We start from the raw sequence: 20,722 nt of genomic DNA on the forward strand, positions 1-20,722 counted from the left end.
CAGGCTAACGTGCTTAAGTCAAGTACTCTCTTTCATATTTAGTTAAGACGGCCATGGCTCTCACGGCGTCGGCAATGCTGCTCGGTACATTATATGATCATCTTGCTCTCTGTTCTATTTCATGCTCGCTCTTCTTTTTCTGGTAAGTTAGTAGAACCCAGTTCCACACCGAACTAGTTGACAGCCCACTATCTTCCTTCCCCTAGTAAGAACTTATAGTACTACCATCATCCCTTCGTGTCTCTCTTATCGTTATTACTCTGTGTCTTGAAGAGAATCAATCGTAAAGAATTACCCGAACTAGCTTTATAAGGTAAAAGTCTAGTTGAGGAGTCGACTGCTAATACGCTACCAAAAATATCCCGGGAGGTGACAAAAGACGCGTATTGACCTCGACAACAATAATCCCTTTATAACATAAACATCCGTCCACCACAGCAGCACCCCGCCCTTAATTCGCAAAAACTTTTACTTTTGAACAAAATTTGTTTTTTTTTTTTGTGGTTTGCGGTTCCTGTGTTCCAAGTTACCTGATTTAGTTCAAGTCAAAACGAAACACGTTTTTCAAACAACTTTTCGAATAATGCAATTTGTTTTGTTGTCATCAAAATTGTTTTATGTAAAAAAGTTCTACAAATTTTGGAAGCAAAAAAATTTAAAATTTAGTCAAAATCCGCCAGCTCAACTCTATTCAATGTGCTTAACGTGTTAAACAGTGTAAATCGATGAATTTCTGGTACGGAAACAATGGGCAACGGTAAGAGTCGAGTAATCGCAGCGAATTACTCGAGCGTGAGTTTTACGAATGAAGGAGATCTTAATTGCAACAAAGGCAGAGCGAGAAAGAGAGCCGATGACGACGAGTTTAATAGCAAATTAGTAGAGCTATGTTGTAAAAAAAATAGTAAAATCAGCGAGAACAACAAAAACAAAGATCTCGATTGTGTGATGAGAAAAATTCAAGAACCGCAAACGCGACTTCCGCGTTCAAAATCATGTGAGTGCAAATACACATTGGAGCCACTTACAGCCTCACAACAACTAGAAGAAGTAGAGGCGGTATTGAAAGAGAGAGCAAAAGCAGGAGAAATGTCAACAAAGCGGCAAAGGCGGTCAGAAAAGAAAGCGGTTACTTGCTGTGAGTGTGCAAGAGAAATACGGCGAATGGAAAAGAGAAATGGACTACAAGCGGTGTTAGAACCCGAAAAGAAGAATTGCCAATGTTGCATGTGCAAAGGGCAAATGGGTAAGCTGTCGGAAGCACAAGCCATAGCAGATGCAATACAAGAATATTGTCGGAGAGAACGTCAAAGAGCGCTGGAGATTATTAGAAAGGAGAGAAATGGAGAGAAGGCACACAAATGTTGCATGTGTAATACAAAAATTGATGAGGAAAGTAATTATTCAGATGATGAGATTGAGATAGATTTGGACATTGAACCGTTTTTGGATACCTGCTGTTGCACGCAATTCAAGGAGTATCCAAAACGAGCGCAAAAATGTTGTAAATGCGCAATAGCTGCGCCAATGGGTGAGATAAAGCAAGAAGAAGAAAGTGAAGACGAAAAAAGTGATGAAGAGAATAACGATGGACCTGTAGAAGATGAATACATACATACGCCTGAGAGTACAGACCACGATGAAGAGTTAAATGAAGCGGGCGACGAGTTCGATGAAGATGCAGCTATAAAACCCTCAGTCCCACAAAAACATGCGAGAGATTGCAGATGCTGTGACTGTAACAAACAGCAGCACAACCCCACAAGAGTACCGGATAATATAACAGATATTTCTGTAGGTGATATTGAAGTTGAGATACAAGCCGAAGAAGTAAAGATAATGCCCGAAAAGCAAGCAAGAAACGAGACACGTTCGCAGCCACGAAATCAGAAGCAAAGTAATCATAAACAAGCTCCCCAAAATGTTATTGAAAGGAAAGAAAGTGAGCGGGAAGCTATGTGGGAAGTTTTTATGAAAAAGTCCAATCTGGCACCAGAACTCGAGGATGCAGACAGCGCATATGCGCCTGCAGTGAAACAGCGCAGAGAAAGGCCTACAGAAAGTGACAAAAGTGACGACGACAGAACCCATGTGCAAAGCTGTAGATGCTGTGATTGTAAGAAGACAGCTGAACCTATGAACATAGGAAGTATTGAATATAAAGTTGAAGGTAAGTTGTTGAATTACAGTTGTGGTTAGAAAATTTCTTATTAAAATAAATTTTATAAAATTTATGAAAAGATCACAGATTACATCTTTTCCAAATTTAGTTCCGAAAGGTGCAATTGAAGTTCAGAAAATTACCATACAGGCTCAGAAAATTTTGATTAAAGTTCTGAAAATAACAGTTCGACCTTCAGAATTTTCAATTATAATTTTCTGAAATTCATTTGTATTTTTCTGAACATTAATTTTATTTTTGTGAACTTCAATTTTATTTTTATGAAGTTTTTATTTCAAATTTAGAAAGTCTGAACTTCAAATGTATTTTCTGATTTTCAGTTGCAGCTTTCTGAACTAAAACTAAAAAAGTGTTTAAAATTTCAAAAAATTTCTTGAATACGTTGCTTACTTATTTTATAATCATAATTATATTGCTATACATTTTTTGGCGGTAGAATAAATGGGGATTTATTAGTTAATCACATGCTGAATTAATCCGTATAAAAGTCAAGAGTTAACTAACCTTGCATTTCAATTAAATAATCACTAAGCTAATTCTATCAAATGGTCAAAAATTAAATAAAAAATGTAGCTAGTTCATCAATTCAAGAAGATCTGATTAAACATGTTTATTCCTGCTTATTAACTTTGTCTTAAAGTTGGTCAATGTACTGATTATCGTTTAATTCCAAAATGATGAAAAAAGGCAAGATTTTCAAATAAGGATCTAGAAATTAAGTACCCAATCACTAACCTGCTGACTGAGTGCAAAATACAATCTAGTAATCAATAAACTAGATCAATCAATGAAGTAACTCAGTAAAAAAAAAAAAGTATTTTACTAACAGTTTGTCAACTTAATTTTACACTCGTCAGATTTCCGACCACGACTATTCTCCTTTAAATTGAGCTTATTTACAAATACCACCATGACACCAAAATTATAATAAGTAATTCATAAATTAATCACTTAATCGAATCAAGGATTAACTGGTTAGTCAATTAGTTTAGATAACTTGGTACATAAAAATATTTGTGTATTAATCTATGCACAAATAACTCATTAAAAATATTCAGGCGACGATTTTGTTCTAAATAATTGACTGAATTAACTGAACAACACTAATTCTGTCATGAATAAAACAATTTCAAATTAGTAAACCAATATAATAATCTGATATATTTACTTTGGGGGAAAAAAATTCGAGTTCTTCGAATGTTAATCATAAGGGAATAAGACTTTATGAATAATCAGAAGTCAGAAATTTTGCGTATGTTTTTTAGTTCCAAAAAAAAAAAAAAACAACAGAAAGATTACTGACTAGTCAGCTGTACTCGGAATAGAATTTATTTTTTCATAAGAAATTAATAGACTAAAACTAGTGGTATAGAAATAATGACAATTTCAAAACAATCAAATTGAAAACTCAACAGTAATTAAATCATAAAAAATCTTTAACATTTTTTAAAAGAACACTTAAACATAAATTTTTAATCAAGTCTGTATATCAATCATCCCTGGGAGTTGAGTTACAAAAGTCTAAAAATTAAAGGAAATTAAGTCAAATTTTTTTTTACCAGTGTTCAAAAAAATTAATTCTCACTAACAAAAATTGAGAGGCCCATCAAATATAATAAACACTCCCACAATTTACAAGTCAATAATAGTTTGTCAATTAATCACATCAATTAATTCAAATTAATTTCCAAATGATTAGTCATTAGTTTGGATTGGATTAGTTTACCGATATAAGATCCGAATTATTTTATTATCTTAACTCCCGTATACCATTTCAGAGCAATCACCAAAGCAACAATTAAATTTTAGTAAAAACTCTGAAGACAGGCCTGGAACACCACGATCTTCATTAGCAATCAATCACAACAGACTAAACAATAGTTATATAAGAGAGGAAAGTATAACAAGTGAACAAGAATACCAAACCAAAGAACAAAGAAAGAAAATAAGCGTTAGAAGCGAAGACTATACACTGACTCGGGATAGAGCTGCAGATAAAAGTAAAAATTTGCAGCAATCAAGAAGATTCTCAAAAGACACCGAAAAGAGTGCATACACCGAAGCACACTCCAGAGAACAAAGAAAGAAAACAAGCGATAGAAGCGACGGCTATACACTGACTCGGGATAGAGCTACAGATACAAGTAAAAATTTGCAACAATCAAGAAGATTCTCAAAAGACACCGAAAAGAGTGCATACACCGAAGCACACTCCAGAGAACAAAGAAAGAAAACAAGCGATAGAAGCGACGACTATACACTGACTCGGGATAGAGCTACAGATAAAAGTAAAAATTTGCAGAAATCAAGAAGATTTTCAAAAGACACCGAAGCCCACTCCAGGGGATGTATGTGCTGTGAATGTAAAAATCAAGAGGAAAAAACCGAAAGTGACTATACAGCTGTAATTGAAGAGAATGAAACAGTGGCAGATCTTGAAATAGAAGTTGAGCCAGAGAGAGGAAATGAAAAGGAAACTTGCTGCTGCTTTACACGAAAAAGAACGAACAAAGAAACGCCGCAAAACTACGAAGCAGCGATGATCAAACGAAATGAAAAACAGACTAAAACCATTGGTTGTTGCAGTTGCCGAAAGAGTAAAGATTCAACACCAAGCAAGTCTCCAGAAAAGGACAATAAACAGACTAAAACCAATGGCTGTTGCAGCTGCCGGAAGACTTCAGATAAGGACAACAAACGTAGTACTGACCGCTCACGCAGTCACTCAAGAAGTCAAAGTAGGAGTGAACAACATTGTCAACGTATTGGAAAACAATTCCAAACGGAATGTTCATGCAACAAAAGGAAAGGAGTACCATTAACAAAATGTTGCGCCTGCACACAAGGCACCGAACATCAACTATCATCATCACTATCAGCAGCAGCAGCGAAAGAAAGGAAACGAGAAAGTGAAGAAGAGAAAGAACGAAAAAAACTGGCAGAAGAGCTAGCAAAACGTTTACAAAGACGCGCAGCGTTGCAAGTGGAATTGCAAAAACGTTTACAAGATCAAAGGAAGACAAAACAAAAATCATGCTGTTGTTATTGTTGTTGTGAGCCATCAGCTCCTTCACAACCAAGTTGCTGTTATACGCCCATACCGTGTTGTGCACCGAACTATTGTGTTCCACCACCGCAGCCTTGTAGTTTTCAACCAAACCCCTGTTGTTACTTACCCAGCCAACCAGCCCCAGCGCAACCCATGTATGGTGAGCAGCCCCCCACTTGCTGTTATGAGCCACCGTCGAGCTACGGTCAAGAATGTCCCTGCTGTTGTCAGCCGATACCATTTTGTTATACAGCCTCTTGTAGTTATGGAAAGACTGGTGCAATGCCTCCTGGCATGAACCCTGGTTGATCAGTGAGCAAAAATTTAGTTTTGTGTGTTCGCATTAATTTGTTGAGTGCATTGAATTGAGTAAGAGCTCGACTGGTGAGAACAGAAACGTTGCGTGGACCAGCCGCTTTAAGAGATGTGCGTGGAACTTGATAAACGTTATTTGTGCCCAAAATTATGCTACCGTAAACGAACTTAATTGCAGTGCAAGCAAATTAGTTGGTAGTTTAAAAAATTTTTTAACGTACCATAATTTTAGGCGCATTAAACTCCTGTTTTCAGAGTAGTTTTTTGTCCTCAAGTAAGATTACATTTTTGGCGTCCTATTGTAAATTGTGTTTAGTAATGTTATGTAATAATAAATGTTATGAGCATATTTTTAATATTTTTTACAGCACAAGATCTCCTAATACCAAAGGCTTTCTGGAGTAGTGCAAGAAGTCTTTCGCTTACAAAGTCGAATGAGTGAAGAACTAGCATTTTTTTGAACATAAAGGAAGGTTTAACAACGTCCACCCTTAAGCCGGAATCGATGCCCTAGTGAGTTTAGAGCTGGATCGGAAGATTGTGGTATGCGGTAAGCACCTTCTTACGAGAAGGGGCCTCATTCATAGTATGCTACGCACCAATCGCTTCGACTTCATTGCCAAGTCATCACATATAAACACGATATAGCTCTTACAGCAACAGCAGCTCATCTTCTAACTCTGGCAGAACTATTTCAGAGTGCTCTGAGCCGCATAGATGACTCACCACATGAATGCTTCCCCAAAGGGGATCCCGCGAAGAATATATATAAATATACCTCTGCTTGCGAACTTGAACATGGGGGTCTTCACAGATGGCTCTAAATTGCATAGAAATGTGAAGTGGTATTAACTTAGATCATTTTTTATTTATCCCATAACGGACGTATGAAAACATCGTAGCCATCAATTCAATAGCTTCTCGCACTTGGGTCAGCGACGACAACTTCAATTCAGAGTGGTCAGTGTAGGGACTGGACATGAATTTGGCGTTCCTCAATTATATCAGGGAAACAGAAATCTCCGAGGGGATTACTTTAAATATACAATGCTTATATGACTTGTAACCTATGACCGCTTAGATGAATCTGCTTTTATGCAAGAATGGGGGATTCCCCCGGTCCCGGGGTTTCTCAGGGGGCCCGCGATTTAGAGGTACTAAGACATTTTTTTTTAATTCAGTCTTTAGTTGTTCCATGTGCAAATTTCAAAAGCAACGAATATTGATAATGATTTTTTGTCTGGGCCTTCGAACAGTGAGGAGACAATAAAAACATCAAACAAAAATGTATGTTTACATAAATCCGAAATCGTAAAGTTTTTGTGGTGACACCGATTAAGGTCCAACTTCAAAAAGTCTTCCAACAATACCACAAACTCTGAATCAGAGTCCAGATTATTTAAACGACTTCGATATCGGTGCCGTAAATAATGAGTTTTTGCGATCTGAAGAAGTCAACGAAATAATTCGTCGTTGTCATCAAAAGTGTCCTGTTACTTTTCCACGTGATTGTCATGAAGAGGCATTTCCTACCTCGTTGCTAAATAGAATCTTGCCAAATGGAGAGAAAGTGGAACGTGACTGATTAATGTGGAGTGCCAGTAGCAATGCTTTTATGGCCTACCATGTCGTCTATTAAGCACCAATACTTTAAATCGACGTAAAATATGTTGTGCGGATATTCGAAATTCCAGGTATTGAAGAAGCTATGCGATAAACTGCCATCACAAGAAAATACTCAAGATCACCTTAAATGTTATATTCAATGGCGATCTTTACAAAATCTAATTCAAAAGGAGGCTACAATTGATACACTTATCAATGACCAGCTAATCACTGAAACTCAACAGTGGAAAGAAATTTTATATAGAATTTTGGACACTATTTTATTTTTGGGTGAAAGAGGCCTAGCTTTCGAAGGCGAAAGTATATATCTTGGTGAACAAAACGATGGACATTTTTGGGGCATCTAAGACCTCATAAGCCAATATGATCCGATACTTAGAGACATTTGGAGAAATTTAGGATTTCACAACAGCAGCACAAACGTTTACAAGGTCAATATCTTTCCCCAGACATTCAGAACGAGTTTATAGAAATTTGTGCAAAGCACGTGAAGGAAACTATATTAGATCAAGGCAAGAAAGCCAAGTAGTTTGCTATTATCGTTGATGCTATGCCTGATGCTAGCCACGTTGACTACGTTCATTTTGCGCTAACTCCATTTCAATTCGCAAGCACCAAATTTTACAATTCAAGAATTGAGTTGTAACTAAAAAACTGGTCAGAAAATCGCTGATCTAATTTGCCATATTTGATTGAGGATTGTCGTGCACAAGGGTACGATAACGGCGCCAATATGAAAGGAGCTTATAACGGAGCACTACGTCACATTCTCGACAAAAACTTGAATGCTGATTACTCGCCTTGTGCAACCCAAAGTCTCAATTTATGTGGAGTTGATGCTGCAGAATGTTGTACGGCTGAAATTACTTTCTTCGGAGTTGTACAAAAATGTTTTAATATTTTCAGCAGCACTCTACAACGATGGGACATCCTCAAAAAAAAAATGTACCGAGCTCTCTTCATAGTCTTTCAGCTAAAAGCCAAATTTGACTGCGCAAGTATACGGAGATGTTACCAACATTCTCAAGTACATCTACAAGTTCGATGACTACCATTAATAAAAGAAACGTGGTCCTCAAAGCTAGAGACGCCACCATAGATGTTCAGGTCCGACATCTAGATGCCTTATTAGCTGTTTTGAAATTGATAAGGAATCAATGGGAAACAATTTTAAACGAATGCAAAACAGTTGCTATTCAATTGAACATCTCGGTACATTAGAAAGAGAAAACCCAAAAGACGTTTTGAAGATAATTTAAATGAGATGATTACGGATGATTCAGAATCTGATTTTCAAAACAATACATTCCTAGTGATTGTTGGTTCGGTAATCACTGGCATTACTGAATGATTTGCAGCTATGAGAAATTTGAGGGAGACGTTTTCCTTTTTGTGGCAATTTGAAGACATGGATGAAACTACGGTTCGGGCGAGCAGCAATATTTGTCGAAAAATACAAGTCGGATATTTCTCAAAGCTTAGAATGCGAAATAATTCACTTGAAACACATTAACGAAGCAAATTTTGATAAAGGTCTTGCACCATTGGAATTGCTAAATAACATCTATGTTCAAAATCTGTATAGAATTTTCCCCAACATTTGTGTTGCTTTACGTATCTTTTGCACCATACCTGTCATTGTAGCTAGTGCAGAACGTTCCTTCAGCGTCCTTTCAAGAATCAAAAACATTCATAGATCGTGTTCATCTAAAGAGCGAGTTTTAGGACTTGCCACGCTTTGTGTTCAATCCGTTTTGACAAGACAGTTAAATTTAGACATTATTATAAAAAATTTTGCAACGAAAAAAGCTAGAAAAGCCACCCTTGATATCCGAACCTCCTATATTGGGTAATTAAAATTTATAATCATTATTATATTTATCAGAAATGTTACCAAATAACTAGAAAAGAGTATTTGAAACAATATGTGGCTGTTAGAAGAGAATTTTATTTCTACACTAGCTTATGCCCGTGGGTTTTACCCCACGTTTCTATAAAAATATGCAGGCTATGCGTAACTGACCATGTGTAAAACATGAGTTGGTAAGATTAACTTCTGCTACAGCTAATCACTGTTGTTGTTTAATATATTCATATTTGTAACAGGATTACCCTCGCGAGCTTCATTGATAGTGAGAGGAAATTTGAGCCATTTAAAATTGTAAAGACAAATCTATCGGTATCAATGGCATCCTTGGTTTTAAACTTTTTGGTTTTCGAAATTTTCCGATAAAACGAATTGCTTCAATGACATTCGTAAAACTTTTGTGATGAAAAGCCTTGTCCCACTACATAAGCGTGGATAATCGAAGTAACGAAGCATAAATATTACGATATTATAGGCCCTCTTTTTAGGATCAATCGATGAGGAGATATTTCTGATAGCTCAGAAAAGCTAATAAACTCAATCGGATATGCACAGCTTGGGACTCTTCCATGACTGCGTTAATAGAGTGATAAGTTATCTTGGTTCTAGTGATATTAACATCCTCATTTTAAGGTGCCTAAAATGCCTTTTCTCAAAAACTTTTAGGAAAAGAAAACAAATATATTAGTAAAGAAATAGGAATTTTGCCATAATTAATTTCAAGAAGTTATTTAGCAAAAGCTGCTGCTGAAATGTTTCCGCTAAAATGCCCTCTCATATTTCTAAAGGGAGCAAATTTTTTGTACGTAAAGCCGTCTATAGACGAAAAAGCACGCATTTACTTTAACTGCGGCTGTTCCAGCAAGTAACAGGAAAGCGCCCCCTTTGGGATGATCATTACACCTTAAATTCTTAAGGGTTAGGTCTAAAATTTGCAGCGGCTGTTTATGAGGCATGGTGCACGCATCGCACACCCTCACTTTGGCCTCACCGTTTGCTTATGTTGCACATCGGTGTATCAGATGTTTGCAGACAGTGGTCATTTAAATGCGGAGTTGTACGTCCACCACACAAAGTTTATCCGCGGTATCTGAGAAAGCAACTGCAACAGCGATTTGTCTTTGTGGTCTTACATTAATTAATATCAAATTAAACAGAAATGTTTTTTTCCGGTTCCTCCAGGCGTATCCAAAAATACCTACGCTAAAGATAACAAACCCCAAAAGAACTTTACGTGTTGAAATAACCTAAGTTTTTACAGCAGCCATAGTTCTGAAAGTCCCATTTGTCTTTTTTTTCAATTCCTATATTACTGGTGCTGTTAGGACTTAACGCCATATAGCTCCTTACCAATTTTCATTATTCCATTTGTATGAGAGGCTCACGCTCCTTCCCACTCACCCCTTATTTTCTTAATGGTGTTAGGGATTAACCCAATTTAACTCTTTACTGGATTTCAATATTTTTGCATGAATAATTCCAGAGTTATCCTGTATCAAACATTCAATTTGTATGGTAGGTGCCACTCCCTTTCTTTATATTGAAGTTATGTTTAGCCTATGACTATCATTGGAAGGTTTCTAGTGGGTGATTAAAATTTAGTTGTGATTGGCCGATCCGTTTAGGCCCTAAACTTTAGGGCGCAACCCGATTTATATCTACATACAAACATTCATAATTTCAACTTTATATATATATAGATAGAAGATGTGGATAGACTGAAGTTAACAAAAAATTTTAACAGCGGAAGATTACTAAACATCCAAAAGGAATAACAGCCAAAGAATTCTGCAGTCAAGCTTTAGCCGTTATAATAACCTAAGTTTGTACGGCAGCAATAGTTCTGAAAAATCCAATTTGTAGGGAAGGTGCCTTTCCCCCAATTCCATATTTTACTGGAGGTGTTAGGACTTAACTTCATATAGCTCCTTACCTCCGTACCTCCAGTTTGATAAATTCCATTTATATTGGAGGTCCCACGCCCCCTTCTCCTCATATAACTCATATAGAAAGATTACAATAAAACAGTATAAATAGTAAATATTCTGTGTTAATTTTATTTTCAGCTCTTAGTCTAAAAATCATTTAGTTGAGTTGGCAAACATTTTTTTATGTAATCCATCAATAATGATTCATGAACGAGACATCATTAATTCAAGTTAATCAAATGTGTTGGTGGATTTTTTATAGGGGGCCGTAAACTGTTTAGTCCCGGGCCCGGATTTTCTCTCTACGGCCCTGAATACAGTTATCAATGTCGATTGTATATAATATTCAATACGCATTTGAAATAATTTTACAAGCCATGGTTTGAGAAAGTTTCTACCGTTTTGTTTGCACATGTAGGTATGTAATTATTTTCCAAGGAACTGTTGAGAAAATTTTTTGATTTTTTGTTAGCCAACATGTAAACTGTGAAAATTGCTTGTCTTTTTCATTTACTGTTTTGTTACCTCGGAAAAATTTTTGTGTGTTAGCAAATCAAATCCTTTTTTTTTTAAAAAGATGATTTAAACAAACAAAATCTGTAATACGTAATGGTGCTCGAAGCATTCTGTAGTGAAGACAGTAAGAGGAAATGGGTTGTGGGCGCAGCCGAGCCTATGATAGTCGTAACCGAGGCTATGATAATCGTAACCGATTTGAGCAGCAACAATCAACTGAAAGCTGTTTTTCTCAACAATCAGAACCGGCATATAGCTTGCCTTCTCTACATTCTAGTGAAAGTGCATTTCAAGAACTACCCTGCTGTCAACCCAATCTCCGTCCAACACTGATTCATCCAGAATGGGGAGAAATATCTGTAGACATTGCTTGTAGATGCAAACGACCGAAACCATCGGTATGTTGCCGGCGAAAGCCATCGCCATGCTGTCGACCAAAACCACAGCCATGTTGTAGACCGCAGCCACAACCGTGCTGTAGACCGAAACCACCACCAACATGTTGTCAGCCAAAGCATGTGCCATGTTGCCCAAAGCCTACGCCACAGTATTGTCCTGAGCCAACACCTTGCTATAGACCACAGCCGCCAAAACCACCACCATGTATTCGACCAAAATCACCACAGCCGCAACCATGCTCTCGTCAGCAACGAAATGAGCGACATTACAGCGAAGAAGAAGACCAGCGATATTATCGGAAAAAGGGAGTTGAAATAGCGTATGACAGAGAAAGAGGTGAGCAATCTTATTCTAGAGAACTAAATGGAATGACGCATGGACGCGAAAGTGAGGAACGTTCATACGAACGGCGTTTTGGCAGAGAACGAGAAGAACGCTCAGTAAGGAAAGAAAAGCGGAAAAGCACCTTTACCTCACAAATAATAATACCAGTTCATATAGAATCAGATGACGATGATGATGCCTGCTAAAAAAAATTTTATTTGATATAAACAACATGCGAGTAGCGAATATATCCCTCTTGAAGTCCGAAGTTAACTCAAAACCTTTACGTGAAACAGCGCGTGAGTAAATTCTAACCGAATTTTGAAGAATTTCATTAGAAGTAAAATATATTCACCGATTTTATGGAGAAATATTTAGTTTTAGTTTTCTAATTAGATCACATTAGAAGAAAGGCTAATGAAAGTCCGCAGTCGGAAAATCACAAGGACTTGAATTATGATTGGAAATACAATGGCATGTTCATCTCGGAAATGACGCACCAACTCCCATTTGCGCCTTAAAGTATACACCGCGAAGCTAGCGTTCCTTTTATTGTAGGCAGATAGCAATGCAAATATTAGTATGAATATGAATATGGATATGAATATGAATATGAAGCCGAATGAGATAACTTATGACGAGTATGAAGGGAATATTTTTACCAACACTTATAGGAACATCACAATTCAAGTACGAAGACAAGCAGAATACGATAGCGGTCACTAATACATACATACGATGGTACGTCCTTACCAACATAAGTAATTTATTAAACATCAAATTTACTTAATCTACTGCATTTTCTATGAAAAAGTTGGCCTTTTCCAAACAAAAAAAAAACAAAAAAAAAACAATGCTTTGCAACCCGGAAACAAAACTCCCTTGATTCAAAAACGAAATTTTGATAACAACAGCTGTCAGTACGTTTCGTTTTATATTTTTCTAAACATTAACTTTTATTTTTATTTTTTTCAAGCTCAGCGTGTTTAAAATTTATGTCTTAGCCTAAAGACGTGGTGTACAGTCCGGTAAATTTGCGATGTCTCCCAGCACTCGCATAGCTAATGGGTAACGGTAAAAGTCGAATTTTAGTCGAACCATCAGACTGTTGCACATGCATTTCCACTGATAATGTAAGCATCCTAAACGAAAGCTCATGTAGCACCTATAATTCGGAGCCAAGTTATTCGATGCCAAGTTGTCCACGTTATCCCGAGTTTGCAGCATCGACTAATTTCAGCGGTTGTCGTCAATGTCCTTTTTGTTGTTTCTGTTATCCAGCGAGCTGCCCATCGTGTCCCTGCTGCGGTTATACAACAATTGCGAAAGAAAATTCTAGTATACCACCGTATATGTATTGTCCATGCTGTGGTCAAGTGGCACCAAAAGCAAATGGTCTTCAACGTACTTGTGAAACCTGCATATTTCCTGCTTGTCGTCCATGTGGCAGATCTTTTAGCTGCTCGTGCTCACCTTCGCCGCCAGTTAGCTGTAGTAAACGTCCGCGGGTGGCATCTTGTAGCCGCAAGGTGGTTCCTGTTTATACAGAAGCAGCAAAAAAACCGAGAAAATTCCATTGTAAATGTCAATGTCAGAAAATTAATCAAGTCAATGAAGAGCGACCAAGGTGCACTTGCAAATGTCAGAGAGTGTCTAATTGTAATGCCAAAAGATCACAAAAAGGAGTTTCCACACGTGCTTGTGAGATGGAAGTCGAACATGTACGGGGTAATTTGGCGGTGTGTAGAATTTCAGATGCTGGTGATGATTCTGATTAGGCTTGGTTAAACTAAAATTATGAGACCAACCGATTCGAAGACACTGCCCATACTATTTCTTACCGAAAGTGAGTGTTGCAATATTAATTTTTATATTTTTCCCCCTTTCATATTTGTATACAATTTTTCTTTTTTTCTTTAAAAAGCGGTGACTAGCTTATAAAATATCCTAGAGAGCAGTGCTTAGTAAAAGAACTAGGTATTTGGCATATAGCCTATTCTTCCAATTTGCGTCGTTCTCCTTGTTTATTTTTCCTACAAATTGGCGCAACGCGAAATATTTGTGTTATGCCAACTCCGATCGGCATCGCATGGCAGATGACTTTTCGCTGCGAAATTTTTCATGGTAGAAATACACTCGGAGTGCTTGCCAAACACAGCCGAGGGGCGACCCCGCTTAGAAAATTTTCTTTAAGAAAAAACTTGTTTGTAATATCTTGATGTTGCTTTACACGGGGCGTGAACTCGGGATCTTTGGTGTGGTAGGTGGAACACGGTACCATCACATCATGACGGATGCCATATCTCGCTTTATTCTGTAAAAAATTTCAAATAGGTTGTAGCCTTGTAAATATATTTTTGTTCTTAAAATATCCGTTCGCAAAGGGGCTGGAACTGAAGGTTAGTGGTAATTGGAAACATTTTTTTGAAAGTGGCAACCTTCTCAAAATATCGCAAGAGGCAACTCTCGGGCACAAGGGCTTGAAATAAAGCGTATTGGCAACAGAAAAAAATTCCATACAAATGGGTCAAGCACCTCTCAAAATTGTGTGGGATATGCAAAGTATAGAATTAAATTAGGTAGGGTGGCAACCCTGAATTTCGTGTGCGTAAATACTTCTACAAAAATTTGATGCAAAATACTTAATTTGGGATATCATTTATGTATTCGGTAATTCTATACGACAAAAAGGCACTCTTAATACACGTCCAAAAATATCAAGAGTATCAAAAGATGCGGTTTGGATCCAGGATCACGAATCCGAAAGCGGAGGTCAAAAATTGGGGGTCTGTCAAAGATATATTTGCAAAAGGAATTGAAAATTAACATGCGGTTGTTGTAATTTCGATGATTTTGTTGTACCAACAAACATAAGTGTTTTGCGCGGATATAGTTTTGGTCTCCAAACCGGTGTTGGACCCACGCAGGGTAATTTTTTATGAGCGCGGCGGAAGGCAGAACGGCGTTCTGCGCAAAAATACTATGGATCCCGGAGTGATTTTTCGGTTTTTCTTCGGACTATTGTTGTCGAGGTCAATACGCGTCTTTGACACCTCCCGATATTTTAGGACGCGTACTAGCAGTGTCATGCATATAGAATTACCATATATTCTAATTTCAAATAAGAGACAACGGTGAAAAGACATCTTGAGCTGCGAGCCTTTACTAAGAGCTTCGAATGTTGCATACTAACAACCGAAGATATGCTATACAAATGGGTCAACCTGTTTGCCAGATATGTAGAAGCGGATATATAAATAAAGAGTAAAAGGTTAGGTGGCAGCCGAGTTTAGAAATTGTTGTAAAATATTACAAAAAGTACATTTGTTTTGATATACATACATTTAGTTTTTAAAAACTCCGCACTCGTAGTCGCAGTTGTAATCGTATTCGTCTTCATATTCGTATACATATTCGTAACTGCTATCGTAATCCTATTCATTTATTTATTCGAATCCATTCGTATTCGTATTCCTTTGTACTCGTATTCATATTCAGATTCGTATTGATACTCGTATTTGTATTAGTATTTGTTTACGCTTTCTAATGAGTCTTCGTGCTCTAGTTACCTTTCAAACTCTTATTCGGACTTGTATTGATGTTCACGCGACGAATTCAGTTCAAGGGAAATGCATGGCGGCAAGCAAGGGGAATCTATACCAGGTGGTAGCAAAGCGAATTCAACCAAATTCGCTGTAGAGCAAAATATCAACCCTAAAGTAAAAATGCGTCGATTTCATTTCACTGATATTATGCCGCATCAAATTTTCCTGGAACATCGTAAAAACAGGCAATCAAACAAAGCAAATCTATAAAAAGTGATGGAGAAACGAAATCAATCGAATTCGCTCAGCAGAAAATGTTAAATAAAAAGAAAATAAGCATGGACTTCGATTAACTGATATATTGTTGAACCAAAGCATTGTATAGAAAATATTAAGAAAATATCAAGATCAAGCAACAAACAGCTGATTGGATAACTCTACCTGGTACTAAGTTCACCTTGAAATCAGCTGGTGGGATAGCACCACCTGGTATTGACCTCGTCTTGGAGAATAGCATGCCACCAACTATTTTTTGTTGGCTTGATTTGTCACAAAAAATACAGAAATTCGGAATATTTATTAAACCAAATAATAAAATTCTTCCTTTATGACAGTTTGAGATACGACGAATCGGGTCTAAATTATTTTTGTTCTCGCCTTCTATAAACGGCGAGTTCAGCCTTTTTCTTGTTTTTGCGATTTTTCTTGAATCAGAGGAATAGAAGGAAAGAACGTAAGTTCTCTATTGATTTGACATTTAATTTTAAGGCGAATTCGGTAGGCACACATTTTAGTATCACGCAATCACCATTTCTAGATTCACCCTAAATTCACACTTATTTTCACGCTCGCATCCAAAGGATGGGCTACACAAAATAGCAAAGCGAATACCGACCCAACCCGCATTTTAAATTAAGATTTTTTTAATCACAAGAAATATATTTCATATCAGGCGAAAAGCAGTGTTGTGCTATAAGGCGAATTCAGTACCAGATGTTATCCCAACAGCTGATTGCTTCTTCTTAATAATTTTGCATACAACGCCTTGTAAGATAATATGTCAGTTAATCGAAATCAATTAAAGTTTTCTTACTTGACATTCTTCTGCTCGGCGAATTGGTTGAATTCGCTTTGCCGCCGCCTGGTATAGATTTGCCTTGCTATTAACAGACAGCTTGCTGTGCCAAGACGTGCCTTGAAAATTATGAAGAAAAAGCAATGATCTGATGGGATAACATCATCTGGTTCTGGATTCGCCTTGAAACAAGCATATAGCTGATAACGTTTAATCACCTTGTGCCGTACTTGGCTTGATATATGTATATATCAGTAGAAACACATCCCTAGTTAGAAAAAAAAGTTGTTTGAAGTTTTAAGAAGTTTTGTAATTTGTCTTAATTTTTCAAATTATATTTGCGTACATTTTTTGTTTTAAATTTCGCTTTACATGAACAAATATACATAAATAATAATATTCTTCTTTCAACGCAAGAAGCACCTTTTGCTGAATTTGCCATGAATGCTCGCTTTGCTGTGCTACGTAATGGGAATGACACAAAGCCGAAGACGTCATCGTAGAAATAACCAACGCCGCAATAGAAGTCATAGTCGTGGTAGAGGAAACAGTAGCTCCTGTGAATCAGTTAGATTTAACGAAGTGCGAGCAGGAAGTCGCTCAAAGCAACGTCCAAGAACAAGATTTAATATGCCAGCTGTGGAATCACTATCGCAGTCAGACTGCCGTACGCCGACCGTTGTAAGGCCTGCCTATAACGATGGAAGTCGGAGTGAAGATTCATGCAATTATTCAAATGACGAAGAACGTTTGCAAAACACTGATACCCATACAGCTTGTAAAACTGTGATTTGTTTAACATTCAAGCCACCGCAAAATACTTGTCAAGCAAGGGAGAGAAGCTTTGAATAAAATAGAACAGAAGAGTAACTCGGAAGTACTCGAAAAGCAGGCGAATTCTAAATTTTTTGGTTTAACAGAATATACAAAAGAAGTTCATAACAAGGGCAATATCTAAACTGATATACAACCAAGCGCAATATAACAGAGCTTCGCAGGCTTCAAATTACTAGAGTTTTCAGTAAAACTGCAGCGTAAAAGTATGATCTTTATCTGATCTGATTTGGTAGGTAAGAGTTCTTAAGTTCATAATTCAAAATTATTAAAAGAGTTCATATTTTTACAGCATATTTTCAGGCTGCATTTTTTTTAATTGAACCCTTGAAGTAATTAAATGCTGTTAAAGCCATAGTGAAGCTGAACTATTAACTGCAATCCATTAGTGCGTATCCAACTGTTCATGTGCATATTTACTCGGTTTTTAAATTACAGTTAAATTCATAATTAAATAAATTATACAATAAATATCTGTAAACATAAATCCCACAATTATTCATCACGGGTTTTCATTTTATATTGTATATAAAATTAACAATTCCTTTTAGCGGTTTGATTGACCGGTCATCCGCCATTAAACATACATACGAATGTGTGATTTAAATTGTAAGGATAATAAATAAAATTGTTTGCTTGCAAGTGTTTAATGATATTATGAGCTATACCAAGGACAATTCATGCAAAGCAATATCAAAGCGTATTCAAACCAATTCGCCGTACAAAGGAATTACAAATCAAAAGAGAAATAGCACTGATTTCGCTGACTCGCATTCGGTCAAGGCAAGGCGAATTCAGTACCAGATGTTGTTATCCCAACAGCTGATTGCTCTTCCTGATTATTTTCCATACAGCGCTTCTACAGCAAATTCAGCCAAAATCGCTGTACAGCATAATGTCAAATCCAAAGAAAATTTGTGATGATTTCTTTTACTGACATTCTGCCGGGCTCTTGCGAGATTATTTACAGATCAATGTGTGGTGATTACGCGATGATTTCGTGGACTTCATTGTACTTCCACGGTCATGTATTTTTCCATCAAAATCAAAAGAACGAGCAATCAGCTGATGGGATGCCAAGAGCTTGCATTGAATTCGCCTTGTATGACATCCCTTCAGTTTATCGCTTGGTTTTTCGATCTTCCTAGAAAAATCGGATGCCATAGAATGCCTAAATGCCATCCTGTTCTAGGGTGAATTGTATGTGAATTTGCTTGAATTCCAGCTTAAAAAGTTGTTTCCTATTTTGTTTATACATTACTAATACTACTACTAGTAAATTACTTGCTGAACCTGCATTAAATTTCCTAGAGTAAAAGAGCCAATGCCCCGCTTTATTCGGCTTGGGATGAGTTGATGTATATCTTTGTACATATAGTTCAGTATCAGTGGACCGAGCGCAGATCCTTGGGGAAGACCGCCAGGGAAATGAGGTATATCGTGTTAGATAAAGGACATAGTTTTAAAAAAAGGAACATTCTCTAAAACTGGAGTTTGAAAAAAAATTTGGATTGCTTCTCACGCTACTTAAGCAAAATATCTTCCTTTACCAATCTTGCGCATTCTAGCAGACTACCTTCAAAGCAGCTACATATGGTCCTCCTTAGATAGAACCGATGCTGAGTTAGCTGGTAAAAGCATTTTTAACATCCAAAGTAAAAAATGCGAACTGTGAACTGAATGCCCACTGAGCCACAGTTTTAGCCATGTTCACTGCGTGAGGGGGAGACTTTCCCTTTCTGCATGGGTCCATTCAAGATAGTCATAGGAACTTTTACAGAAAAGTGCCTTCGCTGGGCTCGTTGAAGTTCGTGTGAATGAACAAACTCACATCAGCGCCATGTAGATAGTGCGATGGATATGGCAGGGCAAAAAAAAAAATAGGGCTGCGCCATGTCTACCACAACGAGCAGAAGTAGGTAACCGTGGCGTCGTTAGTATTGCAGCCGAAAAGAGAAATTGCACTTTTGATGTTATTGTTGTGTTAACAGTAACAGCAAGCATCTTACGGTGATTTGTATCGATGTGCAGTTTGTCAATATAACATTTATTTGCGCCTAGGCAGCAAAACTCAAAATGGAAATGAGATACGAAATTTTCTTCCGCCTTGACAATAATGGTACACGGAAAGTTTGCTGTTGAGTAGCGACTTGCAAAACAGACACCTGATGATTACCCAAGTCATCTCTGTTCAAGTCCAGCAATCTGTTTTCAAACGAGTACGGCCCAGCAACGTGCCAGAGTTTTCCTAATGCTTCTGGTTTCTAAAAGATATGCGGCTGCAGTGAATTAAAAAACAAGAGCTTCGCAGTCTATGTTGAAATGCCCAATGAATATAAACCCTCCGGCTCAGAAAGTTCTTCTTTAGTACTCCATAAATAAGTTTTTTCAGAGTCCCAAAACGCTACCGCAGTTAAGCTGCAAGGACCGGGCATACTAAGAGGATACTGCCTTCTGGTTTCCCATGCTTATTAAAAAGGCCTCGTCTGTAACATCAGATAAAGGGAGTGTAGGCTCCAGGCGTTTCAGCTTTTTCAAATCTCGAGATAACATAAACCATGCTCCTAGAAAAGTTCTGGTGTTTGTCAAGGGGACGGGGCTATTTGTAAAGTTAGTACCTGGATATATATATTGATAGTCAGGCGGCGATTAAGGCAAATATCTAACACAAAACTTCATCAAGAAGTGTTCTGGAATGCAAAGAAGCCATGAGCAGACTTCGCTCAGATCGGACCATACATCTATACTGGGTTCCCGATCATAAAACGATAGAAGGTTACGAAGAGGCCAATAAGTTTGTAAAGGAGGGTGCAACACTCGCTGAAACGACAACAAATAGACGTGTCAATCCGTTTGGGAGAAATTCAAAGAAGACAGAAGCTGCATATGATCCATCAAGCAGGAAAGAAGAATTAAGGGTCACGATTGGCATACTAACCGGACACTGCCTTCTGGCGTCACATGCTTATAAGCAAGATCTCGTCAAAAACAGCAGGGGTGGGAAGTGCGAGATGGATGAAGAAACGGTGTAGCACGTTCTGTGTTCTCGTCTTGCGCTCACT

At 37.4% G+C, this 20,722-nt stretch overlaps 1 protein-coding gene across 1 annotated transcript; it reads left to right on the forward strand.

The window, feature by feature from the left end:
• The first annotated feature begins 747 nt into the window (after positions 1 to 747).
• LOC137241882 (caldesmon-like) lies at positions 748 to 18,131 on the forward strand. The gene is made up of 4 exons (XM_067769242.1): positions 748 to 2,170; positions 3,961 to 5,657; positions 17,247 to 17,892; positions 17,953 to 18,131. The coding sequence occupies exons 1-2, from the start codon at positions 748 to 750 to the stop codon at positions 5,538 to 5,540; spliced, it is 3,003 nt and encodes a 1,000-aa protein (XP_067625343.1). The 3' UTR covers positions 5,541 to 5,657; positions 17,247 to 17,892; positions 17,953 to 18,131.
• The last annotated feature ends 2,591 nt before the right edge of the window (positions 18,132 to 20,722 follow it).

Source organism: Eurosta solidaginis, chromosome 2, assembly GCF_040869045.1.
Source record: "Eurosta solidaginis isolate ZX-2024a chromosome 2, ASM4086904v1, whole genome shotgun sequence".
In the NCBI taxonomy this organism is placed as follows: Eukaryota; Metazoa; Arthropoda; class Insecta; order Diptera; family Tephritidae; genus Eurosta; species Eurosta solidaginis.

What these genes read in the sequence shown, in the direction of transcription:
- LOC137241882 (XM_067769242.1), top strand. Translation starts at nt 748, where the DNA reads ATGGGCAACGGTAAGAGTCGAGTAATCGCAGCGAATTACTCGAGCGTG. An exon ending in TATTGAATATAAAGTTGAAG is followed by an intron (nt 2,171 to 3,960) that starts GTAAGTTGTTGA and finishes ATACCATTTCAG; the next exon opens with AGCAATCACCAAAGCAACAA.